We start from the raw sequence: 18,961 nt of genomic DNA on the forward strand, positions 1-18,961 counted from the left end.
GAATGGCAAGCTGGTCCTGTAGGCAATTTGCGGTGGACCCCTTCATAGGTGGTGAAATAGCTGCCTGTGGTGTTTCTGTTGCTGATGTGCTGCTTTGGAAATTGCAAGAGGAGTCTTCAGCGGGAGCTGCCTCTTGTTGGCATATTGTGGAAGCCCATGTTGATACCATTCTACACTGTAGTCTGAAATGTAAAGTACAGTGGTGCCTCGCAAGACGAAAAGAATCCGTTCCGCGATTCTCTTCGTCTAGCGGTTTTTTCGTCTTGCGAAGCAACCCCATTAGCGGCTAAGAGGATTAGCGCTATTAGCGATTTAGCGGCTTAGCGGCTATTAAAGGATTAGCGGCTAAGCTGCTAAAAGGCTATTAGTGGCTTAGCGGCTTTGAAAAAGGGGGTGGAAAGCGGGGGGGGGGGGAAATGGCGAGACTCGCAAGATGTTTTCGTCTTGCGAAGCAAGTCCATAGGGAAATTCGTCTTGCGAAGCGCATCGCAAACTGAAAACCCTTTCGTCTAGCGGGTTTTCCGTCTTGCGAGGCATTCGTCTTGCGGGGCACCACTGTACATTTTTAAAGCCTGTATGAATTCTCCTTAGAGATGTTAGCATTGTGTATGAGGATTTGGGCAGATAAGACGCTGTGACAAATAACCTGTCCCCAGAGAAACTATATTAGTGTAATATACTGCAGAGGGATAAGGTATTTGACCCTGGTGCTCTGGCAGCTTCAAAAAGGCAGTGAAATAGAAGATAAAATGTGGTTATCCAATGAGGGAAATGTGAGAACACCAATCCTTCTGGATGTTACAACTACAGAAACTACTGTGCTCTGTAAACTATGAACATATGAGAGCTTAAAATTTTAATGGTCATTCTTGATGGAAGAGCATTTCTTACGCCTGTTTTCTGGCAGTCATACAGACTTGTTTCCTTGCCTGTGTGGGTGCCTCTTGCTCAGCGCAGCAAACGAACAGCTGCTGCTGACTCTTGAAAGGGGAAGAGATGGGAAGGAGAAGAAAAACCTCAAGGACAGGAGCACTCCTTTCCTGTCTCTGTCTTCTGTAACTGTGTTGTGCAGAATAAAGGCAACCACTCAGCTTCCTCACCCACCGTGGCTTTTCTTGTCCATCTTAACTTCTCAAAATGTATCTCCTTTTATTCTGGGCTTCAGGGTTATCTTTCTACTCAGTAAGCAGGTTATAATTCACATACTTCATATGGCAACATCACTTCCTAGTGAATAAAATGCAACCTTGGTGTCCTCTGCCTACATTAGTTCTGTGTCATGACTATGCCTAAAAATAATTTCCAACAAGGCTGTGCAAAGGTCAGTCTTGCCAACACTTGCCAGACATTCCTTTGCTCTTCTGCTTGCATCTCCTGCCAGTTCCCTTCATTGGTATTAAAATTTGAACATAACCGATTCAAAAAGTAGCTAGTGCAGTCACTTAGGTTATGTCTTACCTTTCTGAGTTTCAAACATTTACCTTCAGGGAACATTTTAGCACTTCATCTGTGCATTGCAAAGGATTCTGGGGCACATTTTAAGGTACATAGGTTACTGGCCAGCCCTCTTTTGTCTTACTGCTGCTGCATGTGAATGTAAACTACATTCCCCTGCAGCTACACATTTCAAAGACAGATTATTAGTGGTAATCAAGCTATTGTTTTCAAGGAAGTTTGTCTGCCATTATTAATCCTCTTATTGAGGAGCCCTTGATAAGTTTCCAAGTTTTGAAAAATGCTAGCTTATTTGAAGACCTTAGATGTTCAACTTCTGATTTTCCAGTCCCAGATTTGAATGAAACTGCACAGTCTTTATGTGCCTGATTGTGACTGTTTCAGGAAAGTATATCTCATTCAAATTGATGAAACTGGCAAGTTCCAGAGCCGGTGGGGTGCAGTATAAGATTTGGATTGTCAAGACCTCAGCTCAGATCCTAAGTTATCTATGAAGCATCACTGGACAGTCTTCTGCCGCTCCCTTGGTGTAGTGTACTTTACTGAATGGTTATGATGGTAAAATGGAATTACCCATTATGCACCGCCCCAAGTTCTTTAGAAGAAAAGAAGGATAAATGAATAAAACATAATTATTTGATGATATATAGTTGTTCAAAAAGTACTTATAATCTGTGCTGTGAGATGGTCAACTCTTTTGCTTTATTTTGTGTTGAACCTTTTTTGTGTTTAATAGATGGCCTATTGCCAACACATTGGTGTAGAGTTCATGTTCATTAATGATCTGGAGCAGTGCCAATGGATAAGGCAGAAATTTGAAACTCCTGGTGTCATGCAGTTCACTAATGAGGAGAAGCGCACCCTGCTGGCTAGACTAGTCCGGTCGACCAGGTACTTGCATTTCTTTAACTTCCCTGATTTGTAAGGTTTTGTTTTGGGGTTGTTGTTTTGTGTGTGTGTGTGTGTGTGTGTGTGTCGAGTCTCTTAGGTCTCTCAGGGTTCAAGTTTCATGGCAGTGGACAAGCGGCCTACAAGCATAGATTCAGAGCCCAGAAGGACCAAATGGTTCAAGAACTGATTGACATTCTCAACAAAAATAGATGCACACATATGGTTCTAACCCAGTGTTTTTCAACCAGTGTGCTGTGGCACCCTGGGGTGCCTTGAATGATGGTCAGGGGTGCCGTGGGTCAACACTGGCCTCTATCCCTCTTTCCTTTCCTCCTTCCTCTGATGCCCTCTTGCATCTCTGCCTCCCCAAGGCTTGCACAGCTGTTTGTTGCAGCAGCCCTGGCTACAAGCTCCCCAGGTGAATGGTGCCTCTGGGGCTGGTCAGGGGGCGTGCTGGTTGCCAGGAGCTGAGGCAGCAAGCAAGTGGATGAGGGAGGCCAGTCCGCCAGCCCTTGCTGTTGGGAATGGACAGACAAGTCCCTGGGCCCTGTGGGGCAGTGTGAGGAGACACCATTCATTGTGGTGGGGGGCAGAGGCTGCCCAGAGGACTCCCAAGGAGAGGAGAGGAGAGGATTTATCATCATCTCCAATGCAATTTAATTGAGGTTTTTGTTTTTTAAGCTAAGCTTTCTCTCTGGCATGTACATGTTCCTTGACTATATTTTTCCAGCTAAAGCTGCAGTCAGGAGTGGTGTTATCCTCTCCATCCTACCGCAGTTATACAGGATGTATTTTTTTGTGCTAACGGCATTGAATGTAGGCCATCATTAGTATGGCATGAAGGGAAAAGTCTGCTCTTCATTTCTCTGCTTACTCACATCTTTGACCTAATTTTACATTGAGAATAACTGTATGTAACCTCAGATCACACATGTTCTGAACCACCCTGAGATCTACAGGTATAGGGCAGTATACAAATTCAGTAAATAATAGCAATGTGTATGTATGTCATAATCTAGTTGCATGGCTTCTTCTGCTATCTCTCTAGAGATGACTTGCAAAACTATTCTCCTGAATCTTTATCATTTCCTCTTCATCTTCCCGTCCCCCCTGCCACCTCCTGTTTCTGAGTGACACAACAAGAGATTTGAGAGATCTGGAAAGATATGACCATGATTTAGCACTGGGTTTTAACTCTTCCCTTTCTTTTGAATAATGCAACTCATTATGTTGCTATTTCCTCTACAGCTCTTGAGCAATGCTTATTATGCCTGTTAAGTTTAATGCAATTGAAGTTCTTCAGCCATTAACTACTACCAATGTTCCAACTCCTGTTTGTGTCCACATCCACAATGCTTTAGATCAAGGAGGAGGAGAGTGTTATATGAAGGTTCTCTACATACATTTTTCTGCACCTCTGATGTCCAGCTTGTGAGGGAAAGTAGTGGGAAGGGTTAACTGCCAGAACATCCCATGCAGAGCCAGTGGGTCATGGTGCAGAGATAAATTCCTTTCAGAATCACTTCCTTCTTGGAGCTTTTGAGTCATTCTAGTTGGTTGTGTGGCAATTCTTGTCGGACAAATGACGTATATCTTCTGTTTTCCAGATTTGAAGAGTTCCTGCATAGGAAATGGTCATCTGAGAAGCGATTTGGTTTGGAAGGCTGTGAGGTGCTGATCCCCGCCTTAAAGACAATAATTGACAAGTCTAGCCAAAAAGGAGTGGATTATGTCATCATGGGGATGCCTCATAGGTAACTTCATCCTCACAGAAAGCTGATTATCGGAAGAGAGTTTTAAGAGTGCTGAAGATACACTGGCTAGCAAGTTATACTTTAATTTGAGAGGCCTGAACTGATACCTCATCTCTGCCATGACCTTATTTAACTTTATTTTATTTATATGTTGGGCAAGTCTTTCTTCTCTCAGCTTGGTGTTCCACTTTTAAAATTACTGGTATTTTTATATCTGACAGACATGTTGTGAAGACAGACACAGAACTTGTGAAGTGTAGTGCAGTCCTCAGCCATGAAACTCACTGGGTGGCCTAGGGCTGATCATCACCTCACAGGGTTGTTGTGAAGATGGAACAGGGAGGGATAGAAGCTTGTGTGCCACTTTGAGGTCCCTGTAAAAAAAGTGAGATATGGCTTTAACAATGAATGAATGAATAAAAGTGTCACATGAACTGTAACTAGTAGTGGTAGATGTTTATATAAACAAGAAGTGTTGCAATCTTTTTTTTTTACTTTGAGGGAAGGTGTGTCAGAATGAGTCAAAGAATCTTGTTTCCAAGACAAGTCTGCACAGTTTCTTGCTAAATGTGGTTTTGGTTTTCCAGAGGGCGTCTGAATGTGCTTGCCAATGTTATCAGGAAGGAGTTGGAGCAGATATTCTGCCAATTTGATTCTAAGCTGGAAGCTGCCGATGAGGTGAGTTACTCCTTAATTTGCGTTTGAATTGTCTCCTCCTACTCCACTCCACGGGGAGATAATGATTAGTTAGCTTTGAAAGCAGAAGCAACAGCACTGTACCCGTTTTCCCCTCCAAACATCCTCTCTTAGGATGGACCTAGACACATAAAAAAGTGTTACAGGAAAACGCGTTCTAAATCTTGTAATGGAAAATCACATTGCCGAAGGACCAAACTCTACAGCGCCATCTGGTGTTGCATGTTTATAACACAGTTATAACGATATAATTGCCGGAATGTAGCTGAGTCCTCTGAGTCATGTGGGATTTTAAAAGCTTGCCGTCCAGTATTTTTGTCACTTATTCAGTGAGGCCAGCTTGGCTACTAAGCTGAACAGCTTTTCTACAGTGTTGAAGTTATATGCAACTTTTTTACACAGCACAGAATGTCATTTCCATTGTGACTGAATGTCATTAGTGAATTTTTCAGTTCTCTGAACCTGGCCTTTCATAGAACTTGAGCTTCCAGAGTAGATAATACAGGTTATGATCCCGTAGTACTTCTGGTGCCTTGTTCTGAGCAGTGGTGGCTTTATTAAAGTGAGCCTTGTGAGATACCAAGCACTTCTCAGGTAACCTAGGATAATACCGAATGTAACCATGGTACATGATTATTGACTCCTAGCAGCCACTCGTACAGGTATCTGCATATAAGGTAATAGTGCTGAGATCTCATTCTGGATAGATTCCTTCTTGATAGTTGCAAAAGCTCATCAATTTGAACAGAGGTGAAGAAAGAAAGAAAGAAAAAAGTCTCTAATCAGCACCATTCATTCCCTGTTCTGTGTTTGTGTTCTGGCCGTCTCTATGATAGCTCTGAATGAGCACTCCATGCACCTTGAACTTGCAGTTCATTCCCTCCTAAAGAACTCAAACCACAAACATTTTGCAACCAAACGTGAGGCTCTGAAAATTGACAGCATCAAAGGCCCAGGCTACTTAATCTGTTTTACTCTCTCTCTCTTCAGGGCTCAGGGGATGTCAAGTATCATTTGGGAATGTACCATCGGAGGATCAATCGTGTCACTGACCGAACCATCACCCTTTCACTGGTTGCAAATCCATCTCACTTGGAGGCTTCTAATCCTGTAGTTCAGGGCAAGACAAAGGCAGAACAGTTTTATTGTGGGGACACCGAAGGGAAGAAAGTAAGTTGGTCCTTTTCTGTTGTACGTGCATGGGTGGACAAAATGGAAAATCTTTGATTTGGTGGCCAAATAGTTACAGCTATCAAACACTGCTTATTGTACCTGCTTCCTTCTCTAGCCAGTTATGTCTCCTCAAAGAGCATCACTACAGTCTGCGTTCAGTTCTGGGCACTTACTGCTTCAAGATTATTGACAAGTCTTTTGTTTGTGTTTTGGTTCTCAAAGGTGATGTCTATTCTTTTGCATGGAGATGCTGCCTTTGCTGGGCAAGGTATAGTTTATGAGACTTTCCACTTGAGTGACCTGCCTTCCTATACCACGCATGGGACTGTTCATGTGGTAGTGAACAACCAGGTAAAATATGGATTTCATTATAATGTCAGCTTCCCCAACTCTTTTTTCCACTTTAAAATCTACCAAGAAGAGACAGAGTGATCTTGTGAACTTGATCGTGTGCATTTATAGCAGAAGCTGGGTGATGCTGTTATGTACTGAAACTGAATCAGATTTCTCTTCCTTCCAAAATATATGGGGAAACATATTGAAAGGCCAGCCATGCCTGCTTCACAGATTGCTGCTGGCTGAGCAATAAAAGTTCACAACCAAAGCACCGGCTTTTCATAATTGAGCTAATTCCTTGAGAAAATGGTTTGGCTCATCTTCTTATTCATGCTAGCTTTCCTGGATCTTGGCAGAACTGAGTATAGAAGTCTTTCTGGGCTCCTGGCATTCTTGTTGAAATGCATCTACTTTTGTCTCACCTGTGGAAACTCTTTGAAAACTAAAACTCTTCAAAAAGAGACTAGTTGGTTTTTCTCTTGTTCCTTTCCTCAGATTTGTCATTTGAAATTGAAGTCCAGGATATAGCTAAGCTTTTCTGTTAAGCAGCAAGAATTCACTGCTTCTTTCTTTACGATTAACCTTAAAATAAAAGCAGCTAAATTATTGCACAGTTGAGATTATATAAAAATTGAAGCAAATACAGCAGTACTTCAGCCTTGCCTAGTGAAGACCATTTTTTTAGTGGTTAGACGAGAGAACTAGGAGTGACTTAAATAAGAATGAACTAGATTTCATCTTGAACTTCCTAAGGTATCTTAATGCTGATGATTCCAAAACATGCTAGTAGATAGGGTCTTCCAGTAAAATGATCTTGTTCCACTGTTAAAGAGGAAGGTCATCACTGACCAGTTTGGTTTTTTAGGGGAGGGAAGCCTTTACTGAATAGAGACACATAGGAATTCAACAGTTATCAGCCATGAGAAGCTAGACAGTAGGCATGAAAAATGATGGGGCTACTATCTAAGATGCTCCTCCCACAGTTATCTTTAGCAACTGAGACCCCCCCCCCCCAGTTTCTCAGTGTTCTGCCAGCCCATTACAGATTTGCTTGAAGTAGCCTTCATTGTACGCAAAGAAAACAACTTTCTTTGCTGATTACAACTTTTTGAAGGAGGGGGCGGGGCCCAAGAATGAAAAAAAACATGGTGTGCAAACATTCATTCTATTTTATTTATATGCCGCTTTTCACTCACAGGAGTCAAAAAGCGGCTTACATACAATAAATAATATAGTAGAACATCACAGTTGCAACAAATTATATAAAACAATTGACAAATCAACAGTAAAAAAACCCCCACCTATAAAGCACTCTTCACAATTACTTAAACTGCTTCTATTACCTTCTGCAGATTGGATTCACTACTGACCCTCGAATGGCTCGTTCTTCTCCATACCCAACAGATGTGGCCCGGGTGGTTAATGCACCCATTTTTCATGTCAATGCTGATGACCCAGAGGCTGTGGTGTATGTATGCAATGTGGCAGCTGAATGGCGGAGTACTTTCCACAAAGATGTAGTGGTGGATCTGGTAAGTGCTGCCTCCTGTTTTGGGGGATACCTGTGTGATCTGCGGGTATGATAATATGTTTGAGAGAAAACATAAATATATTGTAGTAAACATGCTAAAACTTAAACCCATAAGCCTTTGTTTGTGTCATTAACATTTCCCTTTTTCCTTCAAGTAAGCCGGTATTTAGATTACACTGAAACTTGCTAAAATGTCATGACAATTTAGTCCCTCTGAAATTTTCTTTGCATCAGATATCTCCAAATAGTTAAAAATTGGTGCTTGGAACTTCCTTTAGTTTTCGAAGATGGAACATACAATGAGGTTTCTGTTTTTTTCTCCAAATGTTCTAGGTATGCTACAGGCGCAATGGGCACAATGAAATGGATGAGCCAATGTTCACCCAGCCATTGATGTACAAGCAGATCCGAAAGCAGAAGCCAGTGCTACAGAAATATGCTGAGACTCTAGTTTCACAAGGAGTGGTAAATCAGCCAGAGTATGAGGTACACTCATCTATGTCTGCACAGTCAATCTGGAGCTACTGACCCATTTTAACCTCTTAGAGATGTTGTATAATCTTATTTTAATGACTAAGCGGAAGGAAGCTCAACTGAGGTCAAGGAAGTGCAAACTAAAATTCACTTTAGCATATATGGCAAGATCATCTGTCACCATCTCAAGCTGAATACAGAAGGTTGTAACAGCGTTTTAAAAAAAGAACTAGAAAAAGAATCTAGTATAAATGAAATATAAAGAAGTTAAAGAAGCAGTCTGATAAATGGGGAGGATGAAGCTCTGAACAAAATATCAGAGAGGTTTAAGTATGATGCGTGGTTACGCTTCAGAACAACAAAACTCTTTAAAAAATGCTGGTTCCATCTTGCTAATGCTATTGCCATTTCTTGGCCCAGAATTTCTCCTCCGCTCTAGTCCTATAAATATTACACTAAAGCTTAGAACGGTTTTCTGTCATCAGTCTAAAACCACGTTTATTGTGTCATGTCTAACAGCTAACTGTCATGGAGAGGAGTTTAAGAGCCTGTTGTCATTCTGTAACTAATCAAAACAATACAGAGTGATGTATATTTAAGATATGTTGTAATTATATTTCTTCATGTTGCCAAGTGATAGGCTTCCCTTTATTTGCAGATTAAAAATGCAAGTTGGTGACTCTCAAATGGTGGTAAACAAGGGGAATGGGGAAAAACCCACTATCCACAGACCCACCAATATACCGTGCAGAAGGGGAGTTAGGATTTAATAGAAGCACACATACCCTGCATGATTAGAGGGGCCAGGATTGAAATACCCAATGGTGTGCATCATCCAATCACAATCTCCCCACCCCATCTAGCACTATTTAAGCTGTTATGAGTTCTGCACTCTGGGCAGATTCTGATGGGGTTAATTTGGATTGGAGCAAATAGTTTTCACTCTCACCCCACATGACACCTTTAAGATGCGAACGGGGCAGATCTGAAGATACCTGAAGATCTTGCAGATGGGGTAGAAACATTAGATAATTCCATAACTCACTCCCAACCCAAAAGTATGCCCTACTTGTAGCAGATCGTGTGATTTTATTTCAGCCTGCCACCCCATGCACAGATAACTTGTGTCTGTTCACCACCCTCATGCCACCTGAGTTCCATGGCAGCATATGGGCAATGTCTTCCAACTTCGGGGCCATTTTCCTTTTTAAAAAGGAGGTGTCTCCTGGGTATACTTTCTCCCCCAGCTGTGTTATTTTCTATGTTACCTTTTTATGACCATATTGATTGTACAGTAGTAGGAAGGAAATATAGTAAATAAGTCAACATCAGTCAACTGATGAGCAGCTTGAAATTCCATATCACATGGTTTTGCTGCTGTTGTTTTCTGATGGCCTTCCTTTTGTTCACTAGTTTTCATGATCTTTAATATGTTGGAAACAGCTTTGGCATTTTCCTATAAAGGAAAGGCAGTATCTTAATATTTTTTAAAATGAATAAATAATAATAATGGAATAGAATGCAGATATAATAGAATGCTTCCTGAACTCTCTTTACTTAGAATGAACTGATGCCAATTTTTCAGTTTAGGTTCACCCTTCTAACTCTTACATTGTGTTGGTTATGCATTTCAGGAGGAAATTTCCAAGTATGATAAGATCTGTGAAGAGGCCCTTGCCAGGTCCAAGGATGAGAAAATCCTTCACATCAAGCATTGGCTAGATTCTCCGTGGCCTGGTAGGCGCTGGCTGCTTCCTAATACCTTTTGTTAAAAGGTAGTTCTGCTGCCAGGGGATTACACGTGCAGCTCCTGGCACAAAAAAGAGAGATGCTTTCCCCACGCTCCGAGTACTGAAATCGCATATACAAACTGTAGGAAGACGTGAGCATTACACACTTAGTAAACAAAATGCACAGACAGTAAAGAGAGAGGCACTTTATGAGCAAGTTTTGTCCTTTCTGCAGATGCTCTGGCAAGGAATATTTTGTTCAGTCTTTAGCTCAGGATGGTTTCTTGCCAAGTTTCTTCTTCTCGAAAGGAGAAAGGCAATGAAAGGGCCACTTTTACATAGTTTAGTGTTCCAGAAACTAGATCTTCCTCCGCTGTTCTATGAATGGGAGGCTCATCGCATTAAATGTGCTCTCCTTTACTTCCCCAGGTTTCTTCACTCTGGATGGCCAGCCCAGAAGCATGACTTGCCCTTCCACTGGTCTGAATGAAGAAGATTTAGCCCATATAGGAAAGGTGGCCAGCTCAGTGCCTGTTGAAAACTTCACAATTCATGGTGGTATGACTTTCCACATTGATAGCCATTAATTCCTCAGGGTTCATCTTTAATGTAGTGAAGGCTGCACGAGAAAAGGCAACACTGGGCTTCTTTTTAATAATAATCCTTACCATTCCATTGCACTTTAGTTGGTATGGTGGACTCTTAGGTACACGGTGAGCCAGTCAGTGTGGGAATGCTACGGATAAACAACCTACTCAGTGAAGTGATGTTCTTGTATGGGGAGACTCACATATAATTGAGCACCCGGGAGAGGGGGACACTGTGGCACTTGTGCTCTTGCCCAGCACATACTGAGCATGCCTCACAGTGGGCTAAGTACTAGTCATGTCTGCAGGGATCCATGAGGACCATATGCTTACAACATCCTTTGCAAATTTCTTCAGTCACTTTCAGATAGATGTTCAGCAACTGATGAATGTTCATCGATTTCTATTCTTCATTTGCTTTGAACGTTTAGGAATTCTCCATATATAATATGTCCCAGTCCACTATAGATTTGCTTTAGTGGAAGGAGATCTTGCTTCAAAACAGAACCCTTCAACTTGGCTCCTTCACCGCTTTTTCTTTTGCACCTTTATATTATAATGTTTTTCATGTTTTCACCCCATGTTCTCTGGAGCAGCAGTATTTCAAGGTATTTTGGGTGCTGAGTTCAAGCACGAATGTGAACAGTGCTGTCGTAGAGTCATCCGTAGAGTTAAGACTGTACTCTGGAGTCAATCATTGTAGTTTCTTCAAGGCAGGCTGAAAACGTTTTCTTCTCTCTCTCTCTGCAGGTTTAAGCAGAATTCTAAAAACACGTGGAGAATTGGTTAATAATAGAACTGTAGACTGGGCATTAGCAGAGTACATGGCATTCGGCTCTCTACTTAAAGAGGGAATCCACATCCGACTGAGCGGGCAGGATGTTGAGAGAGGGACATTCAGGTAAAGTGCCCCCATAAAAAAGAATGCGGTCCTAAGGGGTTACATTACATCTCAAAGTGTCATTGTACCTAGAAGCAGGTCACAATAATGAATTTGGTCTAAAGCTTTTCCAGCTGCAAATGAAACACCTTGACCCAGAGCAATGTAAATCTATTAAATCTGTATAGTTAGGTGTACCTAACTCCGTGTTAGGATTGGACTGCATCTGTGCTTGCTTTAATGCCTCCCCAGTTAAATTGCAGAGCTTACTTTTTTTCCTCTTCAGCCACCGACACCATGTCTTGCATGATCAAAATGTTGACAAGAGGACCTGTATTCCCATGAACCACCTGTGGCCAAACCAAGCTCCATATACAGTCTGCAATAGCTCCCTCTCGGAGTATGGAGTGCTAGGTAAGTACATCTCATGGCTCCTTACAGAAATCGAGGGTAAGTTAATTTGGTACTGTTTGAGTCTCACACTCATAAGGTTCCAGAAAAGCATATTGTTTTTAATCTGTCTCATTGCAGGATTTGAGCTGGGCTTTGCTATGGCCAGCCCCAACGCTTTAGTGGTGTGGGAAGCCCAGTTTGGTGACTTCCACAATACAGCTCAGTGTATTATTGATCAGTTCATCTGCTCTGGACAGGCCAAATGGGTGAGACAAAATGGCATCGTACTGCTGCTGCCCCATGGCATGGAGGGCATGGTAAGAAAACATTATTGTTCCTAAACAGTCTTTTGCCTGTCTTAGATTTAGATTTTAGATAGACGTGGCCCATGCAATGGCCTCATAGAAAAAGCTCCTCTGAGAATAGGAAGGCAGTAGACCAGGCATCCCCAACCTGCGGCCCTCCAGATGTTTTGGCCTTCAACTCCCATGATCCCTAGCTAACAGGGCCAGTGGTCAGGGATGATGGGAATTGTAGTCCAAAACATCTGGAGGGCTGAACCAGTGTTTCCCAACCTTGGGCCTCCAGCTGTTTTTGGACTACAACTCCCATCATCCCTAGCTAGCAAGACCAGTGGTCAGGGATGATGGGAATTGTAGTTCAAAAACAGCTGGAGGCCCAAGGTTGGGAAACACTGGGCTGAACGTTGGGGATGCCTGCAGAAGACCCTGATAAGTATGTTGCAGGTTATGGAACAATTTAGCATAGCCTCTTCCATTGTAAGTTTATGCATGGCTAAAGATTAAGCATTAGTAGTAATAGAGCCTGGTGTTCTGAACGCCATCATGAAGTCTGAATCAGATAGTAAGCCAAAGCCTTTGGCTGCTATATTCCTTTTGCAAAACAAAGAAATTGGGACACAATCAGAACCTTAGGATAAAAGTATGGAACAAAGGCTTATTCCCCCCCCCCCCCGCCCTTAATATTGGCTACTGCTGGTGCCTAAAGTGCTTCAGTCAGTATACAGATTAGCCAATAAAGTTTTAATCCAAATCCTTGAAAGTCCTTGTGTTTTTGCAGGGCCCTGAGCACTCTTCCGCCAGACCAGAGAGGTTTCTGCAGATGTGCAACGACGATCCAGATGTCTTCCCGGTGAGTTAAGTCTGTGAGAGTATTTCCTGCTCCTTCCTTTTGTGCTTAAGCACACTCTAGTTCCTGTTTCATGAGAGTAACAAGAAGTGGTTCCGGAAAGGACTTCTTAATGTAACATGTGAAATGGCGGCCTTGTGTGTCTTGGTCCTCAGCCATGAATGAGGTTATGTTCTTGAAGCCTCTATGAGTCTCAGTGCTGTGTTACTCCTGCCTGGGTATTAAAATTCATACTTGATCCTCCACTAGCAATCAAAGTATGTGATAGAAGAGTATATTGTACAATTGATTTTATTATAGCCGTGTTTTGGCTGTTTGACAATTTGTTTATGCCTGCAGCATTTCCCAGCCATTAACTATGGCTCTTGTATTTTTTTCCTCCTGAAGAAACTAGATGACTTTGATGTGCGCCAGCTGTACGACTGCAACTGGATTGTAGTGAACTGCTCCACACCAGCAAACTTTTTCCATGTTGTGCGGAGGCAAATTCTTCTCCCCTTTCGGAAGCCGGTCAGTATGTAGAATGACTTCCTCACTTCAGAAGGAGCATGTGCTTTCTCCTCCCCCCAAGTCCAGCACACAAGTGGGATGGTGAAATGACTTGGGAACCTGTAGAGGCTTTTTGTTCCCCTGGCATTCTGTCTTATCAATGCATCAAGGAAAGACAAAAGCCTTGCAGTATGAGAGAGCTGGCACCACTAGCCTGGAACCAGAAATAAGTTAGAAGTGGTCTGGCAAGCCAACCAATCCTTGATGAATTCTGATTATCCAGAAAGTGTTTTTCCTTAGTATTTTTACGGCACCCAATTCCATGGGAGCTCTGTTTCTGATTTCTAAAATGAATGCCTTTGGAGAGAGTGTATTATTTTGGTTCTCCTTCAAACTGCATAACTTTACCGCTCTTCAGTGATAAATATTTGTGCAGCTCCTGCCCATTCATTACTTAGAAAGGCTGTCAAGAGTCATTGCTGATGGAAAAAGGCTAGTTTGGGTCAAATCCAGCTGTCATGCCAATAGAGTGAAGCTTCAGAGCCTTGCTGGATCAGACCAAAGATGGATCTATTTTATTTTTCATAAAACTGCATAACAACCTTCTGTTTCCTGAGCTGTCCCAAGTGTTTTGCCGTCCCCAGAAATTGATCTGCATGATCCGGTATGTTTCAGGATCTCCTGCAGTATCACAGCGAGTGCAAATTTGACACAGTTGTGCTCACTCACAAGACATTGACACCGACATTTTTTGCAATAGTGTAAGGAACAATAAATACTCAAAACACAATACCACTTCATTGGCACGCACAAAAGTAATACTAAGGAGGCAATTAAATCTTCAGTCAAATCAGCCTTCTGTGTATCCTGTTTGTGTTGCTGTTTTCTGGGCCAGCAGTGGTGGATCTGGTGCCACTCCCATCATCCCTGCCCATGTTGGTTGGGGCTTTATGGGAGTTCGGAGTCTAGTCTGTCTGGAGTTCACAGATTCTTCCCTAAGTCATTCTGTGTGTATGATGCAGTTCATTAAGGCAAAACAATTATGACTCAATAAGGCAGAATTACAAGCGTGAAAATTGATATTTTCCTGGTAATTATCATTATCTTGGTGTGTGTTAGACATGTCTGGATAGACAGTGCTTTCCTAGTAGACTTTGGGTCACATTGTTACTGCTTCAAAACATCTGTGTTTGACTGACTTCAGATTATTGGGCTTTTTTACTCCTGAATGTAAGTATAATAATTCAGTACTTAATTCCGGAAGTGTTTCCATCCCATACTGGCTATAACTCTGGAATCCTTTTTCTTTTCTTTCTTGTCTTAGCTGATAGTCTTCACTCCAAAGTCCCTGTTGCGTCACCCTGAAGCTCGCTCCAGCTTTGACGACATGTTGCCAGGTACGGCAGGCTTGGGACTGGGTTCAGGGAGGAATTTCTTCCCTTGTATTCCACTGCCAGGCAGAATATAATGTGACTTGGTAGTCAGGTGAGGAAACCGTAGCCTTGACTTGGGACAGCTGTGCCCTGCAGAAAAAAACTGATCCATTTTTTTGTGTAGCCACGAAAAGCACATTTGCTGACTAGGTTAAAACCTAGTCAGCTGGATACCTGCTCCCACACTTCCCATCTCCTGTTCTCTTCATCTGGTAGGTAGAAATATAGCCAGACAGAGCAGATTCCTAGAAAGGTTGATTTGGGAGACCACTGTAGGCATTTGCTTAATCTCATTTCTAATTCAGCTTGCTAGGAGAATACAGGAGAACTTCACGTTCAGCACTTTAAATACTGCAGCAGTGTTCCACATTAATAGTTCAATAGCGCAGTTCTCTGGTTTATGCCCTGCATTATGCCCTGAGAGAGTCAACACCCAGTCAAAGTGGCCTCTAACTCAGTCTTTAAATTTGGCATTCTCCAGGTTGCCAGTGCAGAGTAGCAGTTGCCCCCTGACAATCAGGATTAGCAAAGCCAGAAATAAAACATAGTGCTGCATCGATTGGTTTGTCTTTTTTCCCTAGAGGGTCATAATACCCCACAATGATGTTGATCTAGATTCTTCTGTATGCTCAGGGACAGATTTCATTTTATTTATTAAATTTGTATACCACCCTTCATCCGTAGATCTCAGGGCAGTTCACAGCATAATAATACAAGATCAAAATACATAATCAAAACAAAACAAAAAAAAACCACCTTTCCCCCACCCCAGATGTGATCACCATAAATAAAATCATGCCCTTGAAGCCACTACAGTGGTGCCTCGCAGGACGAAAAGAATCCCTTCCGCGATTCTCTTCGTCTAGCGGTTTTTTCGTCTTGCGAAGCAACCCCATTGGTGGCTAAGCGGATTAGCGCTATTAGCGATTTAGCGCTATTAGCGGCTTAGCAGCTAAGCTGTTAAAAGCCTATTAACGGCTTAGCGGCTTTGAAAAGGGGGGGGGGAATGGCGAGACTCGCAAGACCATAGGGAAATTCGTCTTGCGAAGTGCCTCCGCGACGGAAAACCCTTTCGTCTTGCGGGTTTTTCGTCTTGCGAGGCATTCGTCTTGCAGGGCACCACTGTATATAGCTATTGCTTGCCTCAGACCTTGGGAGCTTTGGAACTCAGGGCTAAGGGAACCAACTTGCTGGCTTTGCTGCTGCTGTGGTACACAGCGTGTTTGCGAGGCAGTGCCTTGCCTTGCTTCTGACTTGCTTCAAGTCCCTGTGAAGAGAACCATGCATAAGAACCAGTTCTCCACTGCTGTCTAACTCCAAAATAGGAACTCAAAAATTCAAGATGGGCAGCTGGGAACCAAAATTTCTTTAAGCAGCATTTGCATAGCTCTCTTGGTTCTACAAGGGATGCAGGTGGCGCTGTGGGTTAAACCACAGAGCCTAGGACTTGTCAATCAGAAGGTCGGCGGTTTGAATCCCCGCGACGGGGTGAGCTCCCGTTGCTTGGTCTCTGCTCCTGCCCACCTAGCAGTTCAAAACCACGTCAAAGTGCAAGTAGATAAATAGGTACCGCTCTGGCGGGAAGGTAAATGGCGTTTCCATGTGCTGCTCTGGTTCGCCAGAAGCGGCTTAGTCATGCTGGCCACATGACCCGGAAGCTGTACGCCGGCTCCCTCGGCTAATAAAGCAAGATGAGCGCCGCAACCCCAGAGTTGGCCACGACTGGACCTAATGGTCAGGGGTCCCTTTACCTTGGTTCTACATTAATCATATTTATTTGGCTCAGTTTTGTCCATGTAAACACTGTGTCTAAATAAACGTTCTGTTTCTGACAGGGCTAATTGTTAACTGATCTGTAACTAACCCTAAGCTTGTTCAACTGAAACAGCATTTTCTTTTCCTGTTTACCCCTGCCTCCTTTCTTCTGTTTTCCCTGTGTTGAACTTTCAGATTGTAAACTCTCTAAAGCCAGAGACCTATCCTCTTGTGGTCTGTAAAGCACCAGACTTGCTGATGGGACTATATAAATAAGGTTGTTATTTAAAAAACACTTCTCCTTTGCAGGGACTCATTTCCAGCGTGTCATCCCAGAAAACGGTCTTGCTGCGCAGAATCCAGAGGGGGTGAAGCGAGTTCTCTTCTGCACTGGTAAAATCTACTATGAGCTCACCCGAGAGCGCAAGACTCGGGAGATGGAAGCAGACGTGGCGATCACAAGGGTGGAGCAGGTAGGGGGGTGCAGGAATTATTTCTGTTGCCTAAAATTGTCAATGTGAGTCTGTCATGTGACCTTCTGAGGTCTGAAATGAAGTATTTTAGATTCTCTCTTTAAACTGAAAGGCATTTTAGGAGGAGGTATGGGCTGAATTTTAAATTGATACTCCCAAACCTCTTGGCTTGATAGCCTAGTCTAACCTTCCAAGCACTGCTCTGGAGGCAGTAAAACCCCTCCAGGGGATACATTTTAGTACTTCCGTTGAGCCCTACAGACTAAAGTTCTGAAGTGGAGCATTTATTGTTCAAGCATGCTGCAGACATATAACAAGGAGCTCATTCTAGAAACAGACTCTTAATGGTGGTGAGCAACAATTTGCAGAATACTTAAGAGATTCAGGTCAGCTGAGTTTCCTATAGTGGACATCTCCATTAAGCCCTGGGGGTTTGTTCCTTCCCCACCTGATCTGTGAACAAGGGCCGAGGTAAATATTCTTGCAATCTGCCTTTACTTTCAGGGAAAAGTGGTTTGTGCCCATGTCATAACAGTTGTAGCTACATTTGCATTTGGCCTTAAGAGTGACCTCAAACTTCAAATAGTATAATGTTTCTGGGATTAAGAAGTATATTTCTGGACTCAAAAAGCTTTTTACTAAAAGAAAAGGGCTGCATGCAACCTGTTTCTTACTGCATGGAACTAACAAACAAAGACTGTTGTTTTCCCCACCACAATTAGTCTGTTGCTGGGTGGTCACAGTCCTTGTGAACTATAAACTTTCTGTTGTTTGTAGCTGTCGCCATTCCCATTTGATCTCCTGCTGAAGGAATTCCATAAATACCCAAATGCAGACCTTGTTTGGTGTCAAGAAGAGCACAAAAACCAAGGATACTATGATTACGTGAAGCCCAGACTCCGCACAACCATCGACCGGGCAAAGCCAGTGTGGTAAGGACCGCCTTCTGACACTCAGGTGCCAGATCAGTGGGTGGAGGCCAAGCTTCAGATATTTGCTCTGGAGGTAGATACAGTTGTGGCGGTCATTCCTTCCACTCACTCTTCTTGGCCGGTAGGGGAGTGGAACGAAACGTCAAACTGAGCTAGCGAGTGACAGAGTGTCAGTTGGAAAATGACTATTGAAAGACTCTGAGAGACAGAGGGAATGAGATGTGACCAAAAAATATTTATTTATTCAATTTGTACACTCATCTTCTTTCGGAGATTGCAGGGTGGTTTGCAAAATAAAATTGCAAAACGAGAACACAAAACATGTAGCGGAAACACACAAGCAAGCAAACCAATAAACCCATATAAAAGATTATATACTGTTAAAGGCCAAAGGGCTGGATATAATAGAGAAATGTTTGTTTACCTTCTCTTTTTTTTTCAATTATTAATCTATCCCACTTTCCAAGGCAGCTTACAAGTAACATAAATTTGCATATTTTGAGAACACAAACACTATTTACATATTTAAAAATCACCAAGATCCTTCCCACAGAACAGAGTAGTAGTGGTACTGCAGCTGCAGCAGGCTGGGAAAGTGTGTGTAAAAGAGGACAGGTGTCGTGAAAATTAGGACAGTTGTTTTAAGTTGGGAAATTGGTATACTGTGGCCATCTTTTTTGTTTGGTATGGTACTTAAATGAATGTTTTAACTGTCTCTGCTCTGGTGTGGGTGGGTTCCAAGGTCTCTCCCTCCACATGCCTGGTGTGGATGTATTCGAGTAAGAACACAGAAAGAGCAGCATGGGTTGTGGCAGCAAGTATTTTAAGGG

At 42.7% G+C, this 18,961-nt stretch overlaps 1 protein-coding gene across 3 annotated transcripts in view; it reads left to right on the forward strand.

Moving 5' to 3' along the window:
- The window catches only part of OGDH (oxoglutarate dehydrogenase), a 37,248-nt gene that overhangs the window by 14,385 nt on the left and 3,902 nt on the right, over nt 1-18,961 (forward strand). For all 3 annotated transcript variants that reach the window (XM_077919504.1, XM_077919503.1, XM_077919505.1), the window contains 17 exons: nt 2,192-2,346; nt 3,954-4,100; nt 4,688-4,778; nt 5,787-5,966; nt 6,192-6,320; nt 7,658-7,837; nt 8,170-8,322; nt 9,945-10,047; nt 10,470-10,598; nt 11,378-11,528; nt 11,794-11,921; nt 12,039-12,217; nt 12,981-13,052; nt 13,437-13,559; nt 14,863-14,935; nt 17,036-17,199; nt 17,977-18,131. In XM_077919504.1, coding sequence (XP_077775630.1) covers nt 2,192-2,346; nt 3,954-4,100; nt 4,688-4,778; nt 5,787-5,966; nt 6,192-6,320; nt 7,658-7,837; nt 8,170-8,322; nt 9,945-10,047; nt 10,470-10,598; nt 11,378-11,528; nt 11,794-11,921; nt 12,039-12,217; nt 12,981-13,052; nt 13,437-13,559; nt 14,863-14,935; nt 17,036-17,199; nt 17,977-18,131 — 2,312 coding nt within the window. The remainder of the gene's footprint in view (nt 1-2,191; nt 2,347-3,953; nt 4,101-4,687; nt 4,779-5,786; nt 5,967-6,191; nt 6,321-7,657; nt 7,838-8,169; nt 8,323-9,944; nt 10,048-10,469; nt 10,599-11,377; nt 11,529-11,793; nt 11,922-12,038; nt 12,218-12,980; nt 13,053-13,436; nt 13,560-14,862; nt 14,936-17,035; nt 17,200-17,976; nt 18,132-18,961) is intronic.

This window comes from Podarcis muralis, chromosome 15 (genome assembly GCF_964188315.1).
Source record: "Podarcis muralis chromosome 15, rPodMur119.hap1.1, whole genome shotgun sequence".
Lineage (NCBI taxonomy): Eukaryota > Metazoa > Chordata > Lepidosauria > Squamata > Lacertidae > Podarcis > Podarcis muralis.